The 23,032-nt window shown below is 40.2% G+C and overlaps 2 protein-coding genes across 10 annotated transcripts in view; one reads left to right on the top strand and one right to left on the bottom strand.

Annotated features, from left to right (window-relative positions):
• Window positions 1-9,625, top strand: part of LOC105224205 (uncharacterized) — a 106,672-nt gene extending 97,047 nt beyond the window's left edge. For 8 of the 9 annotated variants that reach the window (XM_019989541.3, XM_049446587.1, XM_019989539.3 and 5 more), the window contains one exon: window positions 1,812-9,625. In XM_019989541.3, the coding sequence (XP_019845100.2) occupies window positions 3,512-4,174 (663 nt within the window). In that variant the 5' untranslated portion in view covers window positions 1,812-3,511 and the 3' untranslated portion in view covers window positions 4,175-9,625. The remainder of the gene's footprint in view (window positions 1-1,811) is intronic. The other variant, XM_019989538.3, reaches the window with a different exon arrangement.
• LOC125775787 (uncharacterized) overlaps window positions 1-23,032 on the bottom strand; it is a 327,611-nt gene that overhangs the window by 62,656 nt on the left and 241,923 nt on the right. The gene's annotated exons all lie outside the window — the stretch shown is intronic.

The raw sequence follows: 23,032 nt of genomic DNA, 5'->3' as shown, positions 1-23,032 counted from the left end.
ACGAGTTTTGCTTAAAAGTGTTTCTTACGATGCAGTTGTCTCAATACATCAAATTCTAGTCGGCCTTTAAATATCTCACTATCACATGACCGCCAAGATCCCTGCAAATGTTGGTGTTAAAGTGGGCTTGTCTACTGTTTTAGGGGTGTTAAGAAATACGCCATATTTGAAACTATTAAAACTAAAGAAAAACCACCAGTTCAGGCTCCCCGAAAAGAAACACGATTACACTTTTGACCAGAGCACATGGCATCAAAGTCTGATTGACGCAATGCTGTCTTTTCAGCTCAAAAACATAATTTCCAAGAACCAATGAATACAGTTATTATTTCCACGACTTTTGAATGAGGTACATAAGACCACATAGTATGTGACTCACCTGATATCAAAGCAATAGAAAAGGTTTGGGGATGCTTGGCTCGCAAAGTTTACGAGTCTGGCCAGTAGTATTTCACTAAAGTGGAATAAGTTGGAGGTATTAAAAAGGTTTGATCATTAATTTCTTTAGGTTAAGTTCATCTGGTAGGTCAATAAGCCACGCAAAGACCAGTTTTGGTCCTTTGCGCTACCAGATGGAGTTCAGTTGCTAGGTCCATTAGAAGTAGTCCTCCTTTAGGATGCCTGCGCTTGACGCGAATTTTAATAGACTCTGCGATTAGAAGTAGTCATCCTACTGTATGGCAGCGCTTGACTCAAATTCCAATTAGTTCTGCAGCCTCACTATCAATACCTCTTCCAGTTTCTTATATCATAGGTCCCCTAGGTCATAAGTGTTGCCTTGTCAATGCGTGACAAGTGCACAAGAGATACTCCATTGTTTCACTAGTGCCTTGCGCTAGACATTTCCTTCAATTTTGTGTACTTCCGATCTAACGTTTTGAACATGACCTTTGCAGTTTTACATCCAGTTGGCTTGTTCCATCGAGTTTTAATTTTCTTTGCCATACTTCTGTTCAGATCGTCGTATAGAAAATGGGTTTCACTATGTTGTTTACGTTTTGGGGTGTTAGCCGCACACCATTCTTGGCAATCTCGTCCACTATTTCATTTCCCTCGTGGCTTTTGTGGCCTGGCAGCCAGCAGAAGTGAAGTTGCTTGCTTTTGGCAACACTTTCCACTGCTGCCCTGCCTCCCAAAACACTTCTGGCCGATATGCGATACGAGGTTGCTGCCTTGATTGGTGCTGTGCTGTCTACTGAGCCCGCGGCTTTCGCAATAGCAAAGACCTCAGCTTCAAATATACTGCAGAGGTCCGGCAAGTTTAAAGGTTGCCTTATGCCTACTTTGGACAGTATATTCCCCAATTTCGTCGTCCATTTTCGACCCATCCGTATTAATGTTTAGAGTGTTTCAGGTAGCCAACATACCTTTACACCAGGTATCTTGTTCTATGTGTACTTTAAACCTTTTTTCCCAGTTGAAAAGTGGGATCATGTAGTCACGGAGCTATGCTTGAAATTATATTATAGAATTGTCCAAATCGCTATACAATCGGATATTGGAGATAATTTTCAACAACCCGGCACCGGCTCATTACTAAAATAATATACAAATGTTTCAATTAGTAAATGTAATATTTTTTTTTTATTTTGATTTGGAAAAAAAAGGTTAAGAAATATGGAAAAAAAGTTGTTGATTGTTGTTGCATTTAATAGAAAATCTTTATAAACGCTAATAATTTTAGAATTATGGTTGATAGAAATTAACCAAAACTATTTAAATCTGAAATGTGCCAACCTGATGACGCGCAGTGTATTGTGAGAAGCGAGAAGGCAGCCAGACGAATACAAATTTACTCTTGTATATTTCAGTGCCAAAAAGCGAAGAGCGACTGAGCTGAGTGTGCAGCGCGGCAAGGCGTTGATAAATAGACATGAAAATAAAAAATATCACAAAGACAAATTCCAGCGGCAGCTGTACAGTTAAATATGCATGTGGAACATTGTAAATAAAAAGCAAAAACAAAAACAAAACTGAAAGTTAAGTGATAAAAAAATTTAAGAAAAGAAAAAATATTAAAAAAAGTTGAAAAAAATAAAAATATTCAAACATAAATAAAAAGTGAAACGTGTATGCAAGTTGCAAGTGAACTAAAGTAAATAACAACAACAACAACAAATAAGCAGCAAATTGAAAACATATAGTAGCATAACGAGTGCAACCGACCTGAGTGATTTCCGCGCCCCTGCAAATGCGTTAATAAACGACGATTTGTTTAACATTTGTAGCCGCCGATATTGGACTGTCTGTGTGCTCAGTGCATGCTTATTGACAATCGTAGCGCAGACAGGACGGACGGCAGTCAGTCGAGTTGTCAACGTGCGTTCGATAGACACTTACAAGGCGTCCGGCAGTGTCACACACGCAGCCCAGCGAGGAGTCGCAATTTCAGAGACGAATACGCGCTTAGTCGGAGAGACCAGTTGGATAGACAGTCAGACAGTCAGTCAGTCAGTCAGATAAAGTGCAGACAATCAAGACAAGCTTTTAGTGCAGCACAGACGTCACACTTACAGTTAGACAAGCGGGCAGTCCCTCACAGTCAGTCTGTCAGTCAGCTCGCTCGCCAGTTGAGTTTGTCACATATTGAAGGCACATTGAAGCGACGTTCCCAGCATTGACAGCAGACATTGACGCAACAACAACAACGCCCAGCGCTCAGTGAATTTTTAAACAAGTAATAAATTTCTATATAAACTGTCGAGACAACTGAGCAGTGAGTGAAAGATACAAAACGCAAGCGCGCGCATCAAAACCGACGCAGCGGTAAATTGACAGCTTTACGAGTAGGAGGCGGCGAGCAAAAAGTGACGGAGTATACTTTGTTGCAAGTAGATCAAGAGCGCATACGCACATACGGATATTTTAAAGCGACAGAGACAAACGCACCGCGGTGTTGTTGTTTGTTTACAAAGCGTAGCGGCCAGCCTGCAAGAGTTTGAAGCAGTTCGAGTGTGTAAAAACAAAAACCGCCGACTCCATACGAGCGCGTAACAAGCGACGCAACGAGTAAACGCGTAAGCATTTTGACGCATACTGCCACGCCCATATACGCCAACCCGCCGAGTTTAAAAACAACATAACTGTAGGTTGGCCTCGGCAATACGGCAATACCACCCGCTGTTCCAGAGCGCGTACGCGAGTTGTTAGCCGAGCGCGCCGTGTGGTGCGACGTCTTCCTGCGCAAGCAGCGCAGCGCAGCTCAGCAGAGATCAAATGTAAATGAACAGTGAAAATATATTGAAAAATATGCAAAATATTTTTAGTAAAAACAAATAAAATTGTATAAAGCTTGCGCGCTGCAAACGATGACTTGCTCTCAAAATTTTACTCAACAGCACAACAACACAAACAACAGCAATACAAACAAAAACCAGCTAAAAAAGCATACAAGACATACGCTTGTGGACACAGCAGAGCCAGCAACAGTCAACACTCAGCTACAACAACGACAACACAAGAGCGCGCTTGTTGTTGTCTCCACGCCAGTGCCACATAAATTCAATGGAAAATGATGTGCTACGGCAACAGCAGCAGCGCCAGCAAGAGCAACACCAACAACACGTGTAACAACAAATACATTTGTGGAAGCGCACACAGCATTGGCAGCGACGTCGACTGCAACTGCAGTTGGCTAACCGCCGCCAGCACGACGATCAGCGCGCATGCTTCGACAACGTCCGCATTGGCGTCCAAACAGCGCAGCAGCAGCAGCTATAAGAAGTATCGCAGAGCGAAAGCGCTCAACGACGAGCAAAGCAGCTGCGACTCGAGCTCCAGTAAAAACAGCAACAAAGATGACGCACAGCGCTTAGAAGACCATTGCAGCAGCAGCCGAAGTAGTAATGCAATTACGTCATTAACGCCCGCATCCGCGCTCACAACAGCGACAGCGGCCAATTCATGCAGTTCCACATTACACCAACGACGGCGACGCAACGATGCTGCGCTTACCGCTTACTGCAGTGCGGCGGGCTCAAACTCGTCCGTTGCTGTGGCGTTGGCCGCCGGTTTGAGCATTTGTCGCGCCTTTAGCTTATCGTTATGCATGCTGCTGTTGCTGCGAGCAGCGCCCAGCGTGCACGGCATTGCTGTCGGTGTGGACACGGCCAATGCCAACATCACAGATTTGGGTAGTCCCGGTGGGTATTCGACGACTATTTATAGTACTTAATTATTACACTTATTTTATAGTAGTCTTTAAGTATTTGATAAGCCAAGAAATCGTACAAAACTTGCTGCTGCTGCCAACCATACATTTTCGGTTTTCTCCTGAAATTATATGTAAGCCTTTTGGATCTGTCCTCCATAACGCTACTAGCCGAAAGAAAACCTCGGAGACTCTCTAATATATGTACATATATTTTACATATTATACATGATCGACGTGACGAGCTCAGTTGGTTTAGCCATTTCCGTCTGTCTAGCTGCCTGTACGTCCGTATGTCTGTAAACACGGGACATAGTGCCACAGTTTTTGAGATATCGATCTGAAATTTTGCGTACGTTCTTTTCTCCCCAAGAAGCTACTCATTTGTCGGAACCGCCGTTATCGGTACACTATAGCATATAGCTGTCATACAAACTGAACGATCAAAAACAAGGACTTGTATGGGAAACTTTTTATTTGACAAGATATCTTCGCGAAATTTGATGTGTAATATTGTCCAAGGCATTGCTACCATCTCCTTAAAAATTCTTCAGATCCGGCCACTTTACCTTATAGCTGCCATACAAACCCGCAGAACCCAGACCTTGCATGGCAAACTTTTTTATTTGATAAGTTATTTCCATGAAATTTAGCACAGATGATTTTCCAAAGCAAAGCAAAACTCTCCGAAGAAATTGTTCGGATCGGACTACTATAGCATATAGCTGCCATACAAACTGACCGATCAAACTCAAGTCCTTGTATGGAAACCTATTTTATTTGCCGAAATATATTTACCAAATTTTACATGGGTTGTTATGCTAGGCAATGCTACAATCCCAGAAAATTTTGTTTAGATCATACGGCTATAACATATAGCTACCATACAAACTGAAGGATCAAAATCAAGTCCTTATATGGAAACTTTTTTATTTGACAAGATATCTTCACGAAATTTGACATGAATTTCTTTCAAAAACAACGGTATAATATTCCAAGAAATTTTTTAGATCGGACGAATATAGCACATAGCTGCCATACAAACTGAAGGATCAAAATCAAGTTCTTATATGGAAAACTTTTTTATTTGACAAGATATCTTCACGAAATTTGACATGAATTTCTTTCAAAAACAACGGTATAATATTCCAAGAAATTTTTTAGATCGGACGAATATAGCACATAGCTGCCATACAAACTGAAGGATCAACTTAAACATCTTCTATGAACAACTTTTTTATTTAACGAGATATCTTCTCGAAATTTGATGTGGATTATTATCCAAAGCAGTAGTACAATCTCCGAAGAAATTATTTAAATCGTATGACTATAGCTTATAGCTGCCATACAAATTGACCGATCAAAATAAAATTCTTGCACGGAATCGTTTGTGTTTTGCAAAACTTCGTTGCAGAAAAGTTAATAATTTTTCATATATTATTTTAAAAAGGTCTCAAACTTTCACATTAGATAATAACTGGACGCTTTATCGAGTATTCCTTCTCGGGTTGCATGTTTTCTCGGCTTAGTTTTAGTTACAAAAAAATACAGAAACTGTTACTTAAATTGCTCCAACTGTTTAAACATCTTGGCCTTGCTGGTTTGTTTTTTATATACCACTCAGAGTGCTCCCACATTGCCCCGATTGAACAATATACCACGTCTTGAGGCACAATTTCCTGTTCAGCAATTATTCATTTACGCCAACAGCGGCCCCGAAAGTGGGGTAGCCACGAGAATGCCTGCACTATACAAGTGCAGAGATACATACATACATGCATGTGTATACTTGTATATGTACATATGCCTTTATTTGGGCATGTGGTATATGCTTGTATATGTGTGTGTGTGTCACACTCGCATAAACGCCGTCAAAGTTCAGTGGCCAATTCACTTATGCGCTGCCGGGAATCATTGTCGCACCGTTTGTCATCATGTCCTTTACCCAACGCACACACGTATGTACATATACTTACCTTGTATATTATGTGTGTGTGTCGCAATTGCCTGAACTTTAATAGTTTTTGTTGCGTCGACACTCGGCATTTTCATTTTCGTTTCAATTTATTTTTCTACTTCTTTGCGTTACTGCCATTCGCATTGATTTCTTGTTGTTTGTACATTTGTTTCCTTTCTTCTCATTTTTTTCACTTTTGTTGTTGTACACCTGCATTTTTAGCGCGCCCCTGTCACACTACCGCATTTTATGCCATTTCCTTTGCCACAGCAAGCACCCGCAACCGACTTCTCAGCGTTACCTCAAAGCAATAGCGCCACGCCACCGCCACCACCAGCAGCGGCAGCAGCAACCCGGTCCCATTCAGCCAAGCAGTGCCTCTAAGCATCAATTAACCCAATTTTCAAATCCATTTGCACTGCTACGCCGCAAAATTGCAGTTGGCCGGAGCGTAGAAGTGGCGAAGTGACTACCGTTGCCTGCCACCCGTGCTGGCGTTCACCTTATAGCCTTAGGATGTGCCACCAACAACTAATGCGCCGCACCGCCACTTCATTTTCTCTTCACACCAGGGCGGCGACCCCTCCACTGCTCAACCAAACGCTTCCGTCATAACTATATATGTATAACGGATGTGTATTAGGGTGGGTCAGAAAAATGTAAAGTTAAAAAATAGGTTTTTAGACACCTGTGAGTAAGTTACGCCACAATAAGCCATTTTGTAGAGCAGAAAATTTCCTAAAAACTGTCATGATATTTTTTTCAACAAAACTATCATGACATTTTTTTCACTGAACTCAAAAATTAATAGGAAAATTCGTTTTAAAGTAATCAAAATTTAATAAAACTAGCATGACATTTTTTCCCATAAAACTATCATGCGATTTTTTCACTGACTTTAAAAATCCATAAGAAAAAAATGTGTTAAAATAAACAAATTTCAACAAAAATGTCATTATATTGCTTAGAGATGTCTAAGAATTTTCTAAATTTCAGAGAACCAAGCGAAAAAAAAATTTATTTTTATTTTGACCCACCCTAATGTGTATGTGTTTGCTTAGAAATATATACATTTATATTGAGACTTACTTAGGGGTGTCTAAGGACCTATTTTTCGAAGAATCCGTCGAAAAAACTTTTTTTGATCCACCCTAATGTGTATGTATTTGCTTTGATATATATACAATTATATTGAGACTTACTTAGAGGTCTCTAAGAACTAATTTTCAGAGCACCAAGCGATTTTTTTTTACCCACCCTAATGTGCATGTGTTTGCTTTGAAATGTATACAATTATTTTGAAACGTACCTAGAAGTGTCTTAAGAATTTATTTTTCAAAGTATCCAGCGAAAAAAATAATTTTTATTTTGACCCACCCTAATGATATATGTTTGCTTTGAAATGTATACTATACATATATATTTGTATTGAGTTAGCGCAGCTCAGTGCTAAATTCCCAACGGCGCTTCATGTGTGTGTGTGTGTGTGCAGCGTGTAGGCCCAACCAAGCCAACACCACCCACTGGCACGCTTTAAACTACATACATATGTATACACACACACACATATAAATGTGGCTATATGATTCAAGTGCGCCGCTAGTTGGTGACGTTTGCCAAAGGTGGCAGCAGCAGCTTTGCCAGTTGTTGGCCATTTTCCGCCAATTCTCTGTACGATTTCCACGCTTTTCTATTCTTATTCTTACATATACATATGTCTATATATACATATATATACATATGTATATAGTATGGTATACACTATTAGTTTTACGCTTTTATTTACGTATGTGTGTGCGTTTTATGCTACACGTTTCTGCCCCCAGCGGAGTATTTAAGTCTATTTGCAGAGTTGTTGTTGCTGTCGTCAACGTTGTTGATTTGGTTTGGTTCGAATTGGATTGGATCGCCGGTGGATTGGTTTAGATTGGATTGTACTGGATATGGCGGCGCCTGCACCTGCCTAATATAATTTCTTTTTTTTTCTTAATTAAAATCTAATTCCCGTTACTTTGTAGCATTTAAAGCATTTCAATTTCAGCAATAACAATAATAAAATTTTCGCTTTTCAGCCAATCAGCCAGAATTGTTAACGTTTAATTTCCTTACAGCATTACACTAATACATACATACACTAAAAATATATATTTTCTTTTTGACAGAAAAATACTTTACTTTTCAGCACATAATGGCACATACGTACATGTATGTATGTATGTATGTGTATAAGATATTTTTATTTGTCTTTGCAGTGTACGATTTTACGGGGAGGGGACCGTTGTTGCCGGAAAACACTAAAATCACTAATATTTAAAATAACTTTATTTTCAGCGTTTTTTTTATAAATTATAAATAATATTTTTTAGGAATTTTTAGGACAGTCAGCATTATTAACTTATTACAAATTTAATATATAATCATAATATTTATATATTTTCAGAGTTTCGCTTGTGAAATCGCCTCAAAGTTTAACTCTTAATCGCAATTTCACTTTCAGCTACATTTTAGATCAAATTAATTGCATAACATTTTGTCTCTCACAACAGCAAGCAATTAAAAAGGGCGACTTCTTCTTCATCCGAGGCTGTTTTGATGCTTTCATAAGTAGCGTTTTTTACGTGGCGAGCCCCAAACACAGCGCACAACCCTGGGGATAGATGTTTTGCCTTTCACTTTAGCTCGCCTTTAATCAAATTTTTTTTGGCTACAGAAAATGTTCTAAGACCGGAAATCGTGAGCTGCTTGGGCCATACATATGTAAAATAATCGTTTCTGGCCACTCTCAAGTAAATGGTAATCAGAGAACTTTCCTCACTTACGTGAACTTCTACATATGGCTGCATCCTCCATAAAACTACTACTAAGAGTTATTTTATCGAGAGCACATCCTTTACGAATCGAAAGCAACTGCCATGACAAGCTGAAAAACACGAATACCCATTGGTCTTATTATTATAGCGGCAGAAAACTTTCTTGAAATAATTTAAAAAAGTTCTGCCGTGTGGACAGTCTTTGGACAGATAAATATCCGGCTCCCTTCCGGTTACAAATGTAATATACATATATCCGACAGTCGTGAGAACGAACATGGATTCCTGAAAACTTTTGACTAGCCAGTTACTGTCAGTAATGCCGGTACAATTAATTTAAAACAAAATTATAATGAATTATTAGCAATTATATATTATATTATAATTATATAAAACAATAATAAAAAAATAATAATTAATATTAATTTTTATAATAATGATAACTTTTATTAAATTAAAAAAAAAAACAGATATACATACATACATACAATTATAGCCAAATACGAATAAGTATATATTGAAGTAGAAATCGAAAGATATGTGTGTACAAGCATCTATGTATGTAAAATTTTACCAGCGACACTATTTTAAGTTTTGTATTACTTATTTTTAACATAAAGCAGTTATTCCGAAAAATGTTTACTTTTGCTGCAAACAAAAACGCACACACACACACATAATAATGTAATTAATATTGTAAAATAAATTTTAATAAATTTTGATTATTTTGATGTTGAAACAAAAAAAGTGGTTTCATTTTTGTTGAGATTTTTCAAATTTTATTATTTTAATTTTTGTTGTGGGGTTCGCTACGGCCAGAAACACAAAAAATTACAATTTCAATTATTTTGTTTATAAGATCGATTTTGTGACAAAAAAGTAGCCGGAAATTGTAAAGAAAACGCAAAATATTTAGATATTCATCAATATTTTTCCAATCCCCGAAACACTCTACGGGTGATCCAAGTAAAGGTACTTATTTTTTCAATACCGTTTTTTAAGCAGATCGCGGGTGAGTCGTGTCAAGTTGTCATGTTATTTTTGTTCCGTATTGTTATATGGCATTTCTTCATGGAAAGACTTACACCGGAACAACCTTTCGCAGCAACTCGGACTGACGTATGGAATGACTTGGCCCATTTTACGTTGAAAGCGTACAAAATACAGCTTGTGCAAAAACTGAAGCCGCCCGATCTTTTAAAGTGATATCGCTTCGCTCTATGAGCTCTTGAAAAGTTCCAAGAAGATTCAACGTTTTCGAGCCAAATTTCGTTCAGCGATGAGGTTCATTTTTAGCTCAATGGGTATGTAAACAAGCAAAATTACCGCATTTGGGACAAAGAGCAATCTGAAGAGATTTAAGAGCTGCCATTTCATCCAGAAAAAGAACGGGTTGGTGTCAATATTTCTTCAAAAATGATCTCGGCGACATTTGGTTACAACAAGATGGCACCACTTCCGACACATCGCATTAATCAATGGATTTATTGAAATAACACTTCAGTGAGCAGATAATGTTATGTTTGGGCGGTCGATTGGTCACCAAGATCGTGTGATATCACACTATTAGACTTTTTCCTGTGGGAATATGTAAAATATGAAGAATATACGGACAATCCCGCTTCTATTCAAACCTTGGAGCAAAACATCACACGAGTCATTCGTCAATTACCAGTCAAAAAGCTCGAACGAGACATCGAAAATTGGACTCAACCGATGGACCAATACTTGAAAAAGATAATCTTCGAAAAGTAAATGTCAAAGAATGTTCTTTCGAATGATAATTACACTTGACAATACTATAGTCTATAGTCTGTTTCAGCTTTAATCTTTAAGTTTACAAAGCGGTGATATTATATTCAGCAAACTCATCATTAATTCGTATTATTTTTTAAGACTTTAGAAGTTAAATTAAAGGAAAACTAACTTCGCACCTATTTATAAGGGCTTTATGAGTAAACTTTTAGGTAAGGTTAGGTTATACTCTGCCGGCTGTGACGCCATACGTAAACCTTTGTAATGCCAAATGGAGATTGATTTGAGGTGAAGTATTAGTCATACACGACGTTAACGATTTATACAAACTCTATGAGTGATTTGATATATATTTTTTATAAGTTCATCTAGTCCTTTAAACTGCAAATCTCATAGCTATAATCTAAGATAACACGAGTCCTGGACAAAGGTGGACAGAAGCAGGACTTCCAGCCCCTATTTTTTACTTATTTCCTTGCATCTTCTGCATGTATCGTCATTACAAATACCTGGTTCGCATGCGATGCCATTAACTTGTGACCGTCCTGCAGTCCTTTCGAGAGTAGACTACATGCGTGTTTTCTTCGAGGACTTGCACATGATCTCGACGATCCTGTATCTTCTTAAGGCATCCCATCTCTCATGGATCTGTTTGTCATACTTTTCACAAATTTCGTTAAGTATAGTATTAAGGGGTTATATCCACTTGCGAGGCAGAAAAAGCGTTTTTTTGTGAATTTTTTCCAAAGAGGCATTTTATTTTATACATTAATGAAAAAAATGTACATAAACAGAATTTAATGTACTTTACAAATCAGCGGTTTATTTAAAAAAATATTGGATTTCCTAGATCCTGTAGATGATCTGCGGAGAGACGTCCAAAAAAAGGTGCTTGGCGGTGAGCAAGATATCTCTGGTCCAAATTATCTGAAAACCAAAAACCAAAAATATTTAGTTTTGTGATAAATAAATACGGGTAATGATCGAAGGTCTAGTCAAAATTTTGATTTTTGACAAAATGGCGACGGTTCAAAAAAAAAATTCAGTTTTTCATGAAAATTTTTCACTTCAAAGTGGCTTAAAAAATCGAAATTATTGTCCAAATTCTTATTCCTTCGATCATTACCTGAAAAATATATCTGAGTAAGTCGTGTGAAAATTTCAAACCGATCGGTTTAGCGGTTTCGGAGAAATTTTGCTCACCGACTCTGAAAACACGGTTTTGAGATAAACGCGTTTAAAGTTTCGGGAACGATTTACGATTTACGTGCTCCGCCTACTTTCGAACGCTCGGAAACGTTCTTAGTAATACGCTCATATCTCCGACACTAATTGTCGGATCGATTTGAAATTTTCAGAGAATATTCTTGAATATATGTACATTCAAAAAATGAAAAAAAAAAAATCGATTTTTTGAAAATTACAAGTGGATATAACCCCTTAAGCAACTTGTGTATTTTCTCATTTTCATACTTTTGGCAATTTCATCAGCCATTTCGTTTCCCGATTTTCCCTTGTAGCCTGAAACCCAAAATATATGCAGCCGCTTTCCGGCAGCCACTACATCTACTACCCCTCGCTTCTAAAGACATTCCCTGAGATAAATCTGTGTGAGATTATTGCCTTACTGGCTATCAACGTATATAATGACCTTCTTTATGTTGTTTCCGTTTGTTTGTTTTTAGCGAACCCAGGCGCTTTCTTGATCCAAAGGCTTCCGTCTCCTTTAGACATTTTTGATCCGGTGAGTAGATGTTGCAATCTTCAATCCCAGACAAAACTTGAGGGAATGTGGTCAATTTTATCTGTGCTCATTGAGCTACATCCAATTGTCTTTGTAGAGAATACACCCAACGCCGTCAATCTTTCAATCAAGTGGAAGCAAAGCTTTTTACTGTAATGTCGATTAGTGGCAGTTTGTGTAACCTTTCCATATGTTAGAAAGGTCCGTAGCGCTCCCGTCATACAGAGAACAGTGAGCCGCTGTAAACATTTAAAAATACAATAAATATACAACAACAAAATCGAATCAAGTAATTACCAGTGACCCAGCTAACTTGGTCACACGCATCCCCGAACGCAGCATGCTTTATTACTGAAACTAAATCTACCCGCACATACTCGACTCGTACTTCGCTCGTAAATAACTTTAGTAAGCATTTTAAACTGTCACAACATAATATTATATTTAAACTGCCGTCATAATTAATATTTTGCGCATTTTTTGTGGCTTCAAAGAGCAACAAAAACTCGACACACTCTGCAGGCTTCGCACTGGCCTCATTGAGCAATTTTATTTAATGCCTGCAGATTTAGCATTTCACCCGCATTCCAGCCGTTGTTGGTGCAGCGACCGCTTTTTAGAATTTTCCCTGACTAATTATGCATATTTAATTAGATTATTTTATTTTGTGGCTTTTAATTTCAATTTAGTGTCATTATTTAATTAAATTATATTTTAATGCGGCTATCATATTAACTATCCAAACATACATACCCACACAAATATTTGAATATATAAGTAAGTAAGTACATACATATGTATAAAAATATATGAGTTACTGATGGCATTATGATTAAGAATTATTGTTATCAACTTTTTATGGGTATCTTCAAATAAAGCTGATCAGATGAAATGGGGTTTAGTCCGATTGCATTCATATGCAACGCTAAGCCACATTATATTTAAGAAACCAACATTTATTTTCTTATTTTACTGGCGTAGACACAGCTTACGCGGTTATAGCCGAGTTTACAAAAGCGCGCCAGTCGTTCTTCCTTTTCGCGGTTAGGCGCCATTTGTAGATTCCAAGTGTAGCCAGGTCTTTCTCCACCTGGTCTTTTCTCTTCCTCTATTTCCCCGACGGGTACTGCGTCGAACACTCTCAGAACTGGTGTGTTTTCATCCATTCGGACGACATGACCGTAGCCACTGTCTCGTAATTCGCTGAACTATGTCAATGTCGTCGTATATCTCGTAGAGTTCATCGTTCCATCGACTTCGCATTCGCCGTTGCCAATGCGCAAAGGACCATTCATCTTTCTCATATGCCTTCTCTCGAAAACTCGTAACGTCGACTCATCAGATATTATCATCGCCCATGCCTCTGCACCATATAGCAAGACGGGGATGATGAGTGAATAGAATTTGGTTTTTGTTCGTCGAAAGAGGGCTTTACTTATCAATTGCCTACTTAGCCCGAAGTAGGGTTTGTTGGCAAGAGTTATTCTACGTTTGATTTCGAGGCTGGCATTATTGTTGGTGTTAATGCTAGTTCCAAGATAGACGAATTCGAAGTTATGACTGTCAACAGTGACTTGGGAGCGCTTTTTCACTACCAGACCCTGGCTCTGTTGAAACCGCAGTTAAGTATAGCTGGTAAGTGCTTTGGGGCGAAGGCTGTTATTATATTTATACGGACTATGAGGGGTCGCGGGTAGAGCACTCATATTCTAGACTACTTCGATTCCATTCGCATTACTTACAATCGTCGCCTAGCGGTTCCTTCTTTGTTCATACATGCAAGTAATTTACGGTCGGAGCGAAGCCGTTGAAAGGAGGAGAAGAGAGAAGATAGGAAGTGAGGTCTTCTAATGGAAGCTCTACATCACCTCTAGTTTCAGGCTATCAGACTATTGAGGCATCTTTCAAGTTGCTGCCATCAAGTTTGCAGTAGATGTATTGCTTCGAAGGTGAGTTTCCTTCAGGGAGGCGTGCACTCCGATAGCCGTCTATGCTAGCTTTGAGCTCGCTGACTGTGTGCTCAAAACTAGTCAAAAGCTGCATGATCTCGCTAACAATAACACTAGACTTCCTCCATTTTAGACTTTTATCGCTTGTCAGGCACAGTGGACGGAAACTATAAATTCGATCACTGACGAGGGCACTTTGCAATTTCATGCGATTGGAAGCAAATCGGTTTTCACTCTAGCGGTCCTCAGAACTACTTGCTCTTAGCGAAAACAATATCGTCAACTTTTGAGGGGTGCCCTACTTTTGCCTGACTCGAAATAAAAAAATTTCGGTTGACACACCTTTGGGGAACCTAGCACAATGTTAATATCAATCAACCGCTTCAACAAGTTTAAGGTAAGCCCAAAACGTTGGTCGATCTATGAGGAATCGGTGAACCACTTTGGGTAGTAAAAAGACGAATTTTGTCCAAGTCATATCCATCCATTAGAATTAACACTACGACCCAACCTAACCTGGGGTAATTCTTGAACCGATTTTACATATTCGGCAATAAACAATAGAAAGTATATCCAACAATATAAGTTCTCTTAATTTTGCTAATGTATGGATCATAGATTTGGCCGATTTATGTGGTATTAAGCCAATCATTCTAAAATTCCTTTATTAGGTACTCGTATATGAAGTTTGTGATAATATTGACTTGTTTTACCCATTTTATACATCGGGACTTATTATTACCAGAAAAACATGCTCTCTGAGTTTCATTAAGATTGAGCGATATGTATTCTAGAAAATCTATTGGAAGTTTACGGTTTCATAAGGGTAATGGCTAGGCGTTCATACACCAAGATAAATGCCAGGACTCGGCGACGGCGTCTCTCTCCCACCACGAATCCCATGCTGAATTTGCGCTCTTTTATATGGCCACATTTAGTCAATGCCACAATGACCTACTCGTCTCAGTCCTTGTCCCGTTTTTCGCACTTCTTGGACGGCGACGGCCTTTTCTCTTACGAAGACATCAAACTTCCCAATTAAGGTACCCGCCAGTTCAGGTGTACGCCTTTAAATCGTAATCGGGATCGTCATCAAAAGGAGGGTCTTTCATCCGAGGCTGTTGTGCCCTTTTCATTGGCAGTGTTTTTTTACGTGGTGGGTCAGCGCACAACTCTGGGGAGGTATGATTCTCCTTCTCACTTTAGTTCGCCTTGAAACGGAGGTGTTCTGGCTACCCAGAGGATACCTGGTCTACGACCCGAAGTCGTGGAGTGCTTGAGCCATATGTGAAAGAACCGTTTCAGACCAGATAAAGTACGCTCAGAGAAGTTTCCTTACTTGCGTGAGCTCTGCACATCGCTCTATCCTCCAGTTATCGAGAAAAAGGTTCTACGGTAGAGTTATGGTCCTTTGCGAATGCCGCAGTCGATGGAACAATGAGCTGTACGAGATCTCGGCTAAATCCCGATTTCACCTAATAACATATTATTTTACACATACATACATATGTTATTACTTCGAAACAATATATTGACTTATCCGGTTTAAAATGAACGTTACTTTTCAAATACTTTTGGAAAGCTGCAGCCACAAACTCGTCTTACAAACTTTCAATTGAACCGATCCGATATTCGCCAATAATTATGCTGTTGGAATTTCATTTAATTATATTTTATTGCTTTGGGTTTTTTCTGAGTTCGTTTAAGAAACTTCTAAAGCACTTTTGCGTGGCACAACATAAATTTGGTTTTACCAGCAAAGTTTGCACAAAATTTAAGTGAAGTATTTTATTACCGTAACTTTTTATCGACACTCTTCTCGGCAACCAGATAATAACCAATTTCCAGCTGCTGCGCACCACATCCACAAAACAGTCAACTGCCGCCGCCGTCGGTGCAACTCTTGTCTTACCACCGCCGTTTAGGGGCACAATGTGGCTTCTCATCCCGTCGCTTTAAATCTTCCAACATAGCCGCGTTCATAATCGCATTTCTTGTCAATACAGAAAATTTTTAATGGCTCCGACGTGTTTACTCATATTTTATTACTGCGTGTGCTCGAGCAGCGGTACATTGCAGTTATTCATCTACTGCCAGTACGTGTAGCTACAACTTTGGAGCTGAATGTATATACATGTGTATGTATGTATGTGCATACACACACACTTTATCTTATCCGCACATTTCTTCGCCTCAAATCGGCGAGTTATTCGTGCTGTCGTTTTCGCCATATTGTTGCTGTAATGTGCGCTGCGAAAACTCTTACCTTAATTGCTGTAACTTTACGCGCAAAACTTCAGCGCCACCGCCGCGACTCTGCCAAGTTGCAACACTGTAGATGAGCTGAAGTGCACACGGAGAGATTTGTGAGGAAGTCGGGCGCCAAATGGTTGAAGCTTCCAAAACTTCTTGTTATTCTTCGTTTTTGTGTTTTTTTCGCGAGTTTAGCTGACAATTGCAATTAATTAAAAATTGTTAAAACCCGAAACATTCGCCAAAGACGAGATGGCTAAACAAAATTTAGCTGTACGTTCGTCAGGAATGTGGCAATCGTGGAAGCGTGGCATACTTCACTTTCAAAAAATGTGTTAACACTTTCAGTTGCTGTGAATATTTCAGTTGCCGTGAACACATTTTCAAAAAAATAAATAAAATATCCAGAAAATAAAGTGATGGCAGATCCGTTGTAAAAGTGGATCAGTTGAGGCCCATTAGTGAAAATATTAAAAAACAAGTAAGGAAGGGCTAATGTTCGGGTGTCACCGAACATTTTATACTCTCGCACGATAAAGTAATAATCGAGATTTCATTATCCGTCATTTACATATTTTTTTATTTTGCTGTAAAATTAATTAGAATTAAATTCTGAGAGATTTACCGATATTTTCGGTGAAAAATTAGGTTAGGTTAGGTTGGGCACTGAGTTCTTCGTGTTCGATATCAGGGACCTTGAAAAGTTATAATCCGATCACAACAATTTTTCCACAAGGGATACCTCAGCTCACATACCGTATTTGAGTAAAGTTTTATTCCGCTATGATCATTGGTTTCTTCTTCTTCTTTCTTTACTGGCGTAGACACCGCTTACGCGATTATAGCCGAGTCAACAACAGCGCGCCAATCGTTTCTTCTCTTCGCTACGTGGCGCCAATTGGATATTCCAAGCGAGGCCAGGTCCTTCTCCACTTGGTCCTTCCACCGGAGTGGAGGTCTTCCTCTTCCTCTGCTTCCCGCGGCGGGTACTGCGTCGAATACTTTCAGAGCTGGAGTGTTTTCATCCATCCGGACAACATGACCTAGCCAGCATAGCCGCTGTCTTTTAATTCGCTGAACTATGTCGATGTCGTCGTATATCTCGTACAGCTCATCGTTCCATCGGATGCGGTATTCGCCGTGGCCAACGCGCAAAGGACCATAAATCTTCCGCAGAACTTTTCTCTCGAAAACTCGCAACGTCGACTCATCGGTTGTTGTCATCGTCCAAGCCTCTGCACCATATAGCAGGACGGGAATTATGAGCGACTTATAGAGTTTGGTTTTTGTTCGTCGAGAGAGGACTTTACTTTTCAATTGCCTACTCAGTCCGAAGTAGCACCTGTTGGCAAGAGTAATCCTGCGTTGGATTTCTAGGCTGACATTGTTGGTGGTGTTAATGCTGGTTCCTAAATAGACGAAATTATCTACAACTTCAAAGTTATGACTGTCAACAGTGACGTGAGTGCCAAGTCGCGAGTGCGACGACTGTTTGTTTGATGACAGGAGATATTTCGTCTTGCCCTCGTTCACTGCCAGACCCATTTGCGTTGCTTCCTTGTTCAGTCTGGAGAAAGCAGAACTAACGGCGCGGGTGTTGAGACCGATGATATCAATATCATCGGCATACGCCAGCAGCTGTACACTCTTATAAAAGATTGTACCTGCTCGGTTCAGTTCTGCAGCTCTAATAATTTTCTCCAGCAGCAGATTGAAAAAGTCGCACGATAGGGAGTCGCCTTGTCTGAAACCTCGTTTGGTATCGAACGGCTCGGAGAGGTCCTTCCCGATCCTGACGGAGCTTTTGATCCTGCTCAACGTCAGTTTACACAGCCGTATTAGTTTTGCGGGGATACCAAATTCAGACATTGCGGCATAAAGGCAGCTCCTTTTCGTGCTATCGAAAGCAGCTTTGAAATCGACGAATAGGTGGTGAGTGTCGATTCTCCTTTCACGGGTCTTTTCCAAGATTTGGCGCATGGTGAATATCTGGTCGGTTGTTGATTTTCCAGGTCTGAAGCCACACTGATAAGGTCCAATCAGTTTGTTGACGGTGGGCTTTAATCTTTCACACAATACGCTCGATAGAACCTTGTACGCGATGTTGAGGAGGCTAATCCCACGGCAGTTGGCGCAGATTGTGGGGTCTCCTTTTTTATGGATTGGGCATAGCACACTTAAATTCCAATCGTTGGGCATGCTCTCATCCGACCATATTTTGCAAAGAAGCTGATGCATGCTCCTTATCAGTTCTTCGCCGCCGTGTTTGAATAGCTCGGCCGGCAATCCGTCTGCCCCTGCCGCTTTGTTGTTCTTCAGGCGGGCAACTGCTATTCGAACTTCGTCATGGTCGGGCAATGGAACGTCTGCTCCATCGTCATCGATTGGGGTATCGGGTTCGCCTTCTCCTGGTGCTATGTGTTCACTGCCATTCAGCAGGCTGGAGAAGTGTTCCCTCCATAATCTAAGTATGCTCTGGGCATCGGTGGCTAGATCACCTTTGGGGGTTCTACAGGAGTATGCTCCGGTCTTGAAACCTTCTGTAAGTCGCCGCATTTTTTCGTAGAATTTTCGAGCATTACCCCTGTCGGCCAGCTTATCAAGCTGTTCGTACTCACGCATTTCGGCCTCTTTCTTCTTCTGTCTGCAAATGCGTCTCGCTTCCCTCTTCAACTCTCGGTATCTATCCCATCCCGCACGTGTTGTGGTCGATCGTAACGTTGCGAGGTAGGCAGCCTGTTTTCTCTCCGCTGCGACACGGCACTCCTCATCGTACCAGCTGTTCTTTTGCACTTTCCGAAAACCAATGGTTTCGGTTGCAGCTGTACGTAAGGAGTTTGAAATGCCGTCCCACAGTTCCCTTATACCGAGTTGTTGACGAGTGCTCTCAGAGAGCAGGAGTGCAAGCCGAGTAGAAAATCGTTCGGCTGTCTGTTGTGATTGCAGCTTCTCGACGTCGAACCTTCCTTGTGTTTGTTGGCGTGCGTTTTTTGCTGCACAGAGGCGGGTGCGAATCTTGGCTGCAACAAGATAGTGGTCCGAGTCGATGTTAGGACCTCGGAGCGCACGCACATCTAAAACACTGGAGACGTGTCTTCCGTCTATCACAACATGATCGATCTGGTTGGTGGTTTTTCGATCCGGAGACAGCCAGGTAGCTTGATGTATCTTCTTATGCTGGAATCTAGTACTACAGATAACCATATTTCGGGCCCCGGCGAAGTCGATCAGCCTCAACCCATTTGGGGATGTTTCCTCGTGGAGGCTGAATTTACCGACCGTAGTGCCAAAGATACCTTCTTTGCCCATCCTGGCGTTGAAGTCGCCAAGCACGATTTTGACATCGTGGCGGGGGCATCTATCATAAGTGCGCTCCAAGCACTCATAAAAAGCATCTTTGGTCACATCGTCCTTCTCTTCCGTCGGGGCGTGGGCGCAAATCAGCGATATGTTGAAGAACCTCGCTTTGATGCGGATTGTGGCTAGACGTTCATTCTCCGGAGTGAATGATAGTACTCGGCGACGGAGTCTCTCTCCCACCACGAATCCAACACCAAACTTGCGCTCCTTTATATGGCCACTGTAGTAAATGTCACAAGGACCTACTCGTCTCTGTCCTTGTCCCGTCCATCGCATTTCTTGGACGGCGGTGATGTCAGCCTTTATCTTTACGAGGACATCTACCAGCTGGGCAGCGGCACCTTCCCAATTAAGGGACCGGACATTCCAGGTGCATGCCCTCAAATCATAGTCCTTATTTCGTTTGCCATGGTCGTCATCAAAAGGGGGGTCTCTCATCCGAGGCTGTGTTTGCTTTTTCATTGGGGGTGTTTTTTTACGTGGCGGATCCCAAACCCAGCGCACAACCCTATGCAGGGGATGTTTCGCCTTCTCACGTTAGCTCGCCTTCAAACGGATGTTCTTAGGCTACCCAGAGGATACTTGGTCAAAGACCGGAAGTCGTGAGCTGCTTGAGTCATATGTAAAAGAATCGTTTCTGGCCACTCCCAAGTGAATGGCGATCAGAGAACTTTCCTCACTTGCGTGAACTTCTACACATGACTCCATCCTCCATCATTGGTTTCTAATGTATACATTATACAGAGAAGGCATCAGATGGAATTCAAAATAGCGTTATATTGGAAGAAGGCGTGGTTGAGAACCGATTTCGCCCATATTTAGTATATGTCATCAGGGTGTTAAAAAAATATTATATACCAAATTTCATTGAAATCGGTAGAGTAGTTCCTGAGTTATGGTTTTTGGTCCATAAGTGGGCGACGCCACGCCCATTTTTAATTTTTAAAAAAAGCCTGGATGTAGCTTTCTTCTGCCATTCCTTTCGTAAAATTTAGTGTTTCTGACGTTTTTTGTTAGTCGGTTAACGCACTTTTAGTGATTTTCAACATAACCTTTGTATGGGAGGTGGGCGTGGTTATTATCCGATTTCTTCCATTTTTGAACTGTATATGGAAATGCCTGAAGGAAACGACTGTATAAAGTTTGGTTGACATAGCTATAGTAGTTTCCGAGATATGTACAAAAAACTTAATAAGGGGCGGGGCCACACCCACTTTTCCAAAAAAATTACTTCCAAATATGCTCCTCCCTAATGCGATCCTTTGTGCCAAATTTCACTTTAATATCTTCATTTATGGCTTAGTTATGACACTTTATAAGTTTTCGGTTTCCGCCATTTTGTGGGCGTGGCAGTAGACCGATTTTGCCCATCTTCGAACTTGACCTTCTTATGGAGCCAAGGAATACGTGTACCAAGTTTCATCATGATATTTCAATTTTTACTCAAGTTACAGCTTGCACAGACGGACGGACAGACGGACGGACGGACAGACAGACATCCGGATTTCACCTCTACTCGTCACCCTGATCACTTTGGTATATATAACCCTATATCTGACTCTTTTAGTTTTAGGACTTACAAACAACCGTTATGTGAACAAAACTATAATACTCTCTTTAGCAACTTTGTTGCGAGAGTATAAAAAAAGTAGATGCTGAACAAATAACAGTAAAAATTATTTTATATACTTATAGTTATTATTCTATCCAGATTCCCTAGTGAGAGCATAAATATGTATAAAGAAATGCAAATTGACGTCCCGCAACATCTTTCTATCCATTTCCAAACAAAAAAAAAATCTAAGGCTCCTCTATCTTATGTCTGTTCCTTTTTGAGAATTTTTTAAATTAGTGTAATCGGCTCTCATAACTTTATACGGGCTTTCTGGAAACGCTGTTTTCAGATCCGGTGAGGAAAATTTTCACGAAACAGTATGAGCAATTTGATAGCAAAGTGGTGTCCTCTCTCAGCTACAGTTTACCTTCTATATTTCGAAACTCGCGCAATCACCAGAGTGAATCTCCACCATCTCATTCGCAAATGATTTTACATTACATCATTTCTGGAAAGATCCCGACACGAGTTGAACGAAGCACTACAGATTGGATCTTAACATCACAGTTGATATCGTTAAAGTTCCGACAGTCAGTACTATATATAAGTTTTAGGTGTTACATTCAACAACATGTGCTGCTTCACTCCTCTATGAACGCGATAACTGCCAAAGTTCAGAGTCGCCAGAAAATACTTAGTCCATAGTTGGCGGTTCATGGTCAGACATTTGACGTCTGATTTCACGGAAAGTTATAGTCCGATTTCGATAATTTTTAAAATGTCTTTAGGGACCTACTTTGCGAAGTTTTATCCTAATAAATTGACTGGTTCTTGATTTGTATACTGGAAAGTGAAAAATTGGATGGAATTTGCACTTGTGTTATATGGGAAGTAAGCTTGTTTTTTGCCTGATTTCGTCCTTTTTCACACTATGATGCAGGAATCTCAGGATAATATTATGTATCGAATTTGGTTAAAATCGGTAGAGGAGGTCTCTATATATAGGTTTCCCCTAGATGTATGCGCTGCCACACCCATTACCCAAATTTGACACCGACTTCTAAAAAGCTTTTTTGTACCATCTCGGGCATAAAATTTAATCTCTCTGACATATTTAGTAACTGCTATATGGGGGTTTGGAAGATGGTACAATAAGCTTTTTAGGGGGCAGGGCCACGCTCTGCTTTTAAAGATTTTTAAACCACAGGTGCCCTACCTAATGTAATTCGCTATGCCAAGTTTTAATTCTGTATTAATTTACGGTTTAGTAATGGCAAGTTATCATCCTCACATTTTCTCAGGGAATACGTGTACTATGTTTCATCAAAATATTTTTTTTTACTAAAGTTACAGCTTGCACAGGCAGACGGCTGGACGGACAGACAGTCACCTAGACTTCACATCGTCTCGTCATCCTAATAAACCTAACTATTATAAGATAAGATAAATAGATGAAGTTTCCACCGTGGCCTATGGTCTATTGTACCTTCTCCTAAGTT

This window comes from Bactrocera dorsalis, chromosome 1, assembly GCF_023373825.1.
Source record: "Bactrocera dorsalis isolate Fly_Bdor chromosome 1, ASM2337382v1, whole genome shotgun sequence".
NCBI lineage: Eukaryota > Metazoa > Arthropoda > Insecta > Diptera > Tephritidae > Bactrocera > Bactrocera dorsalis.
Note: the sequence above shows the minus strand (reverse complement) of the source record. Positions and strands in the feature narration are given on the sequence as shown.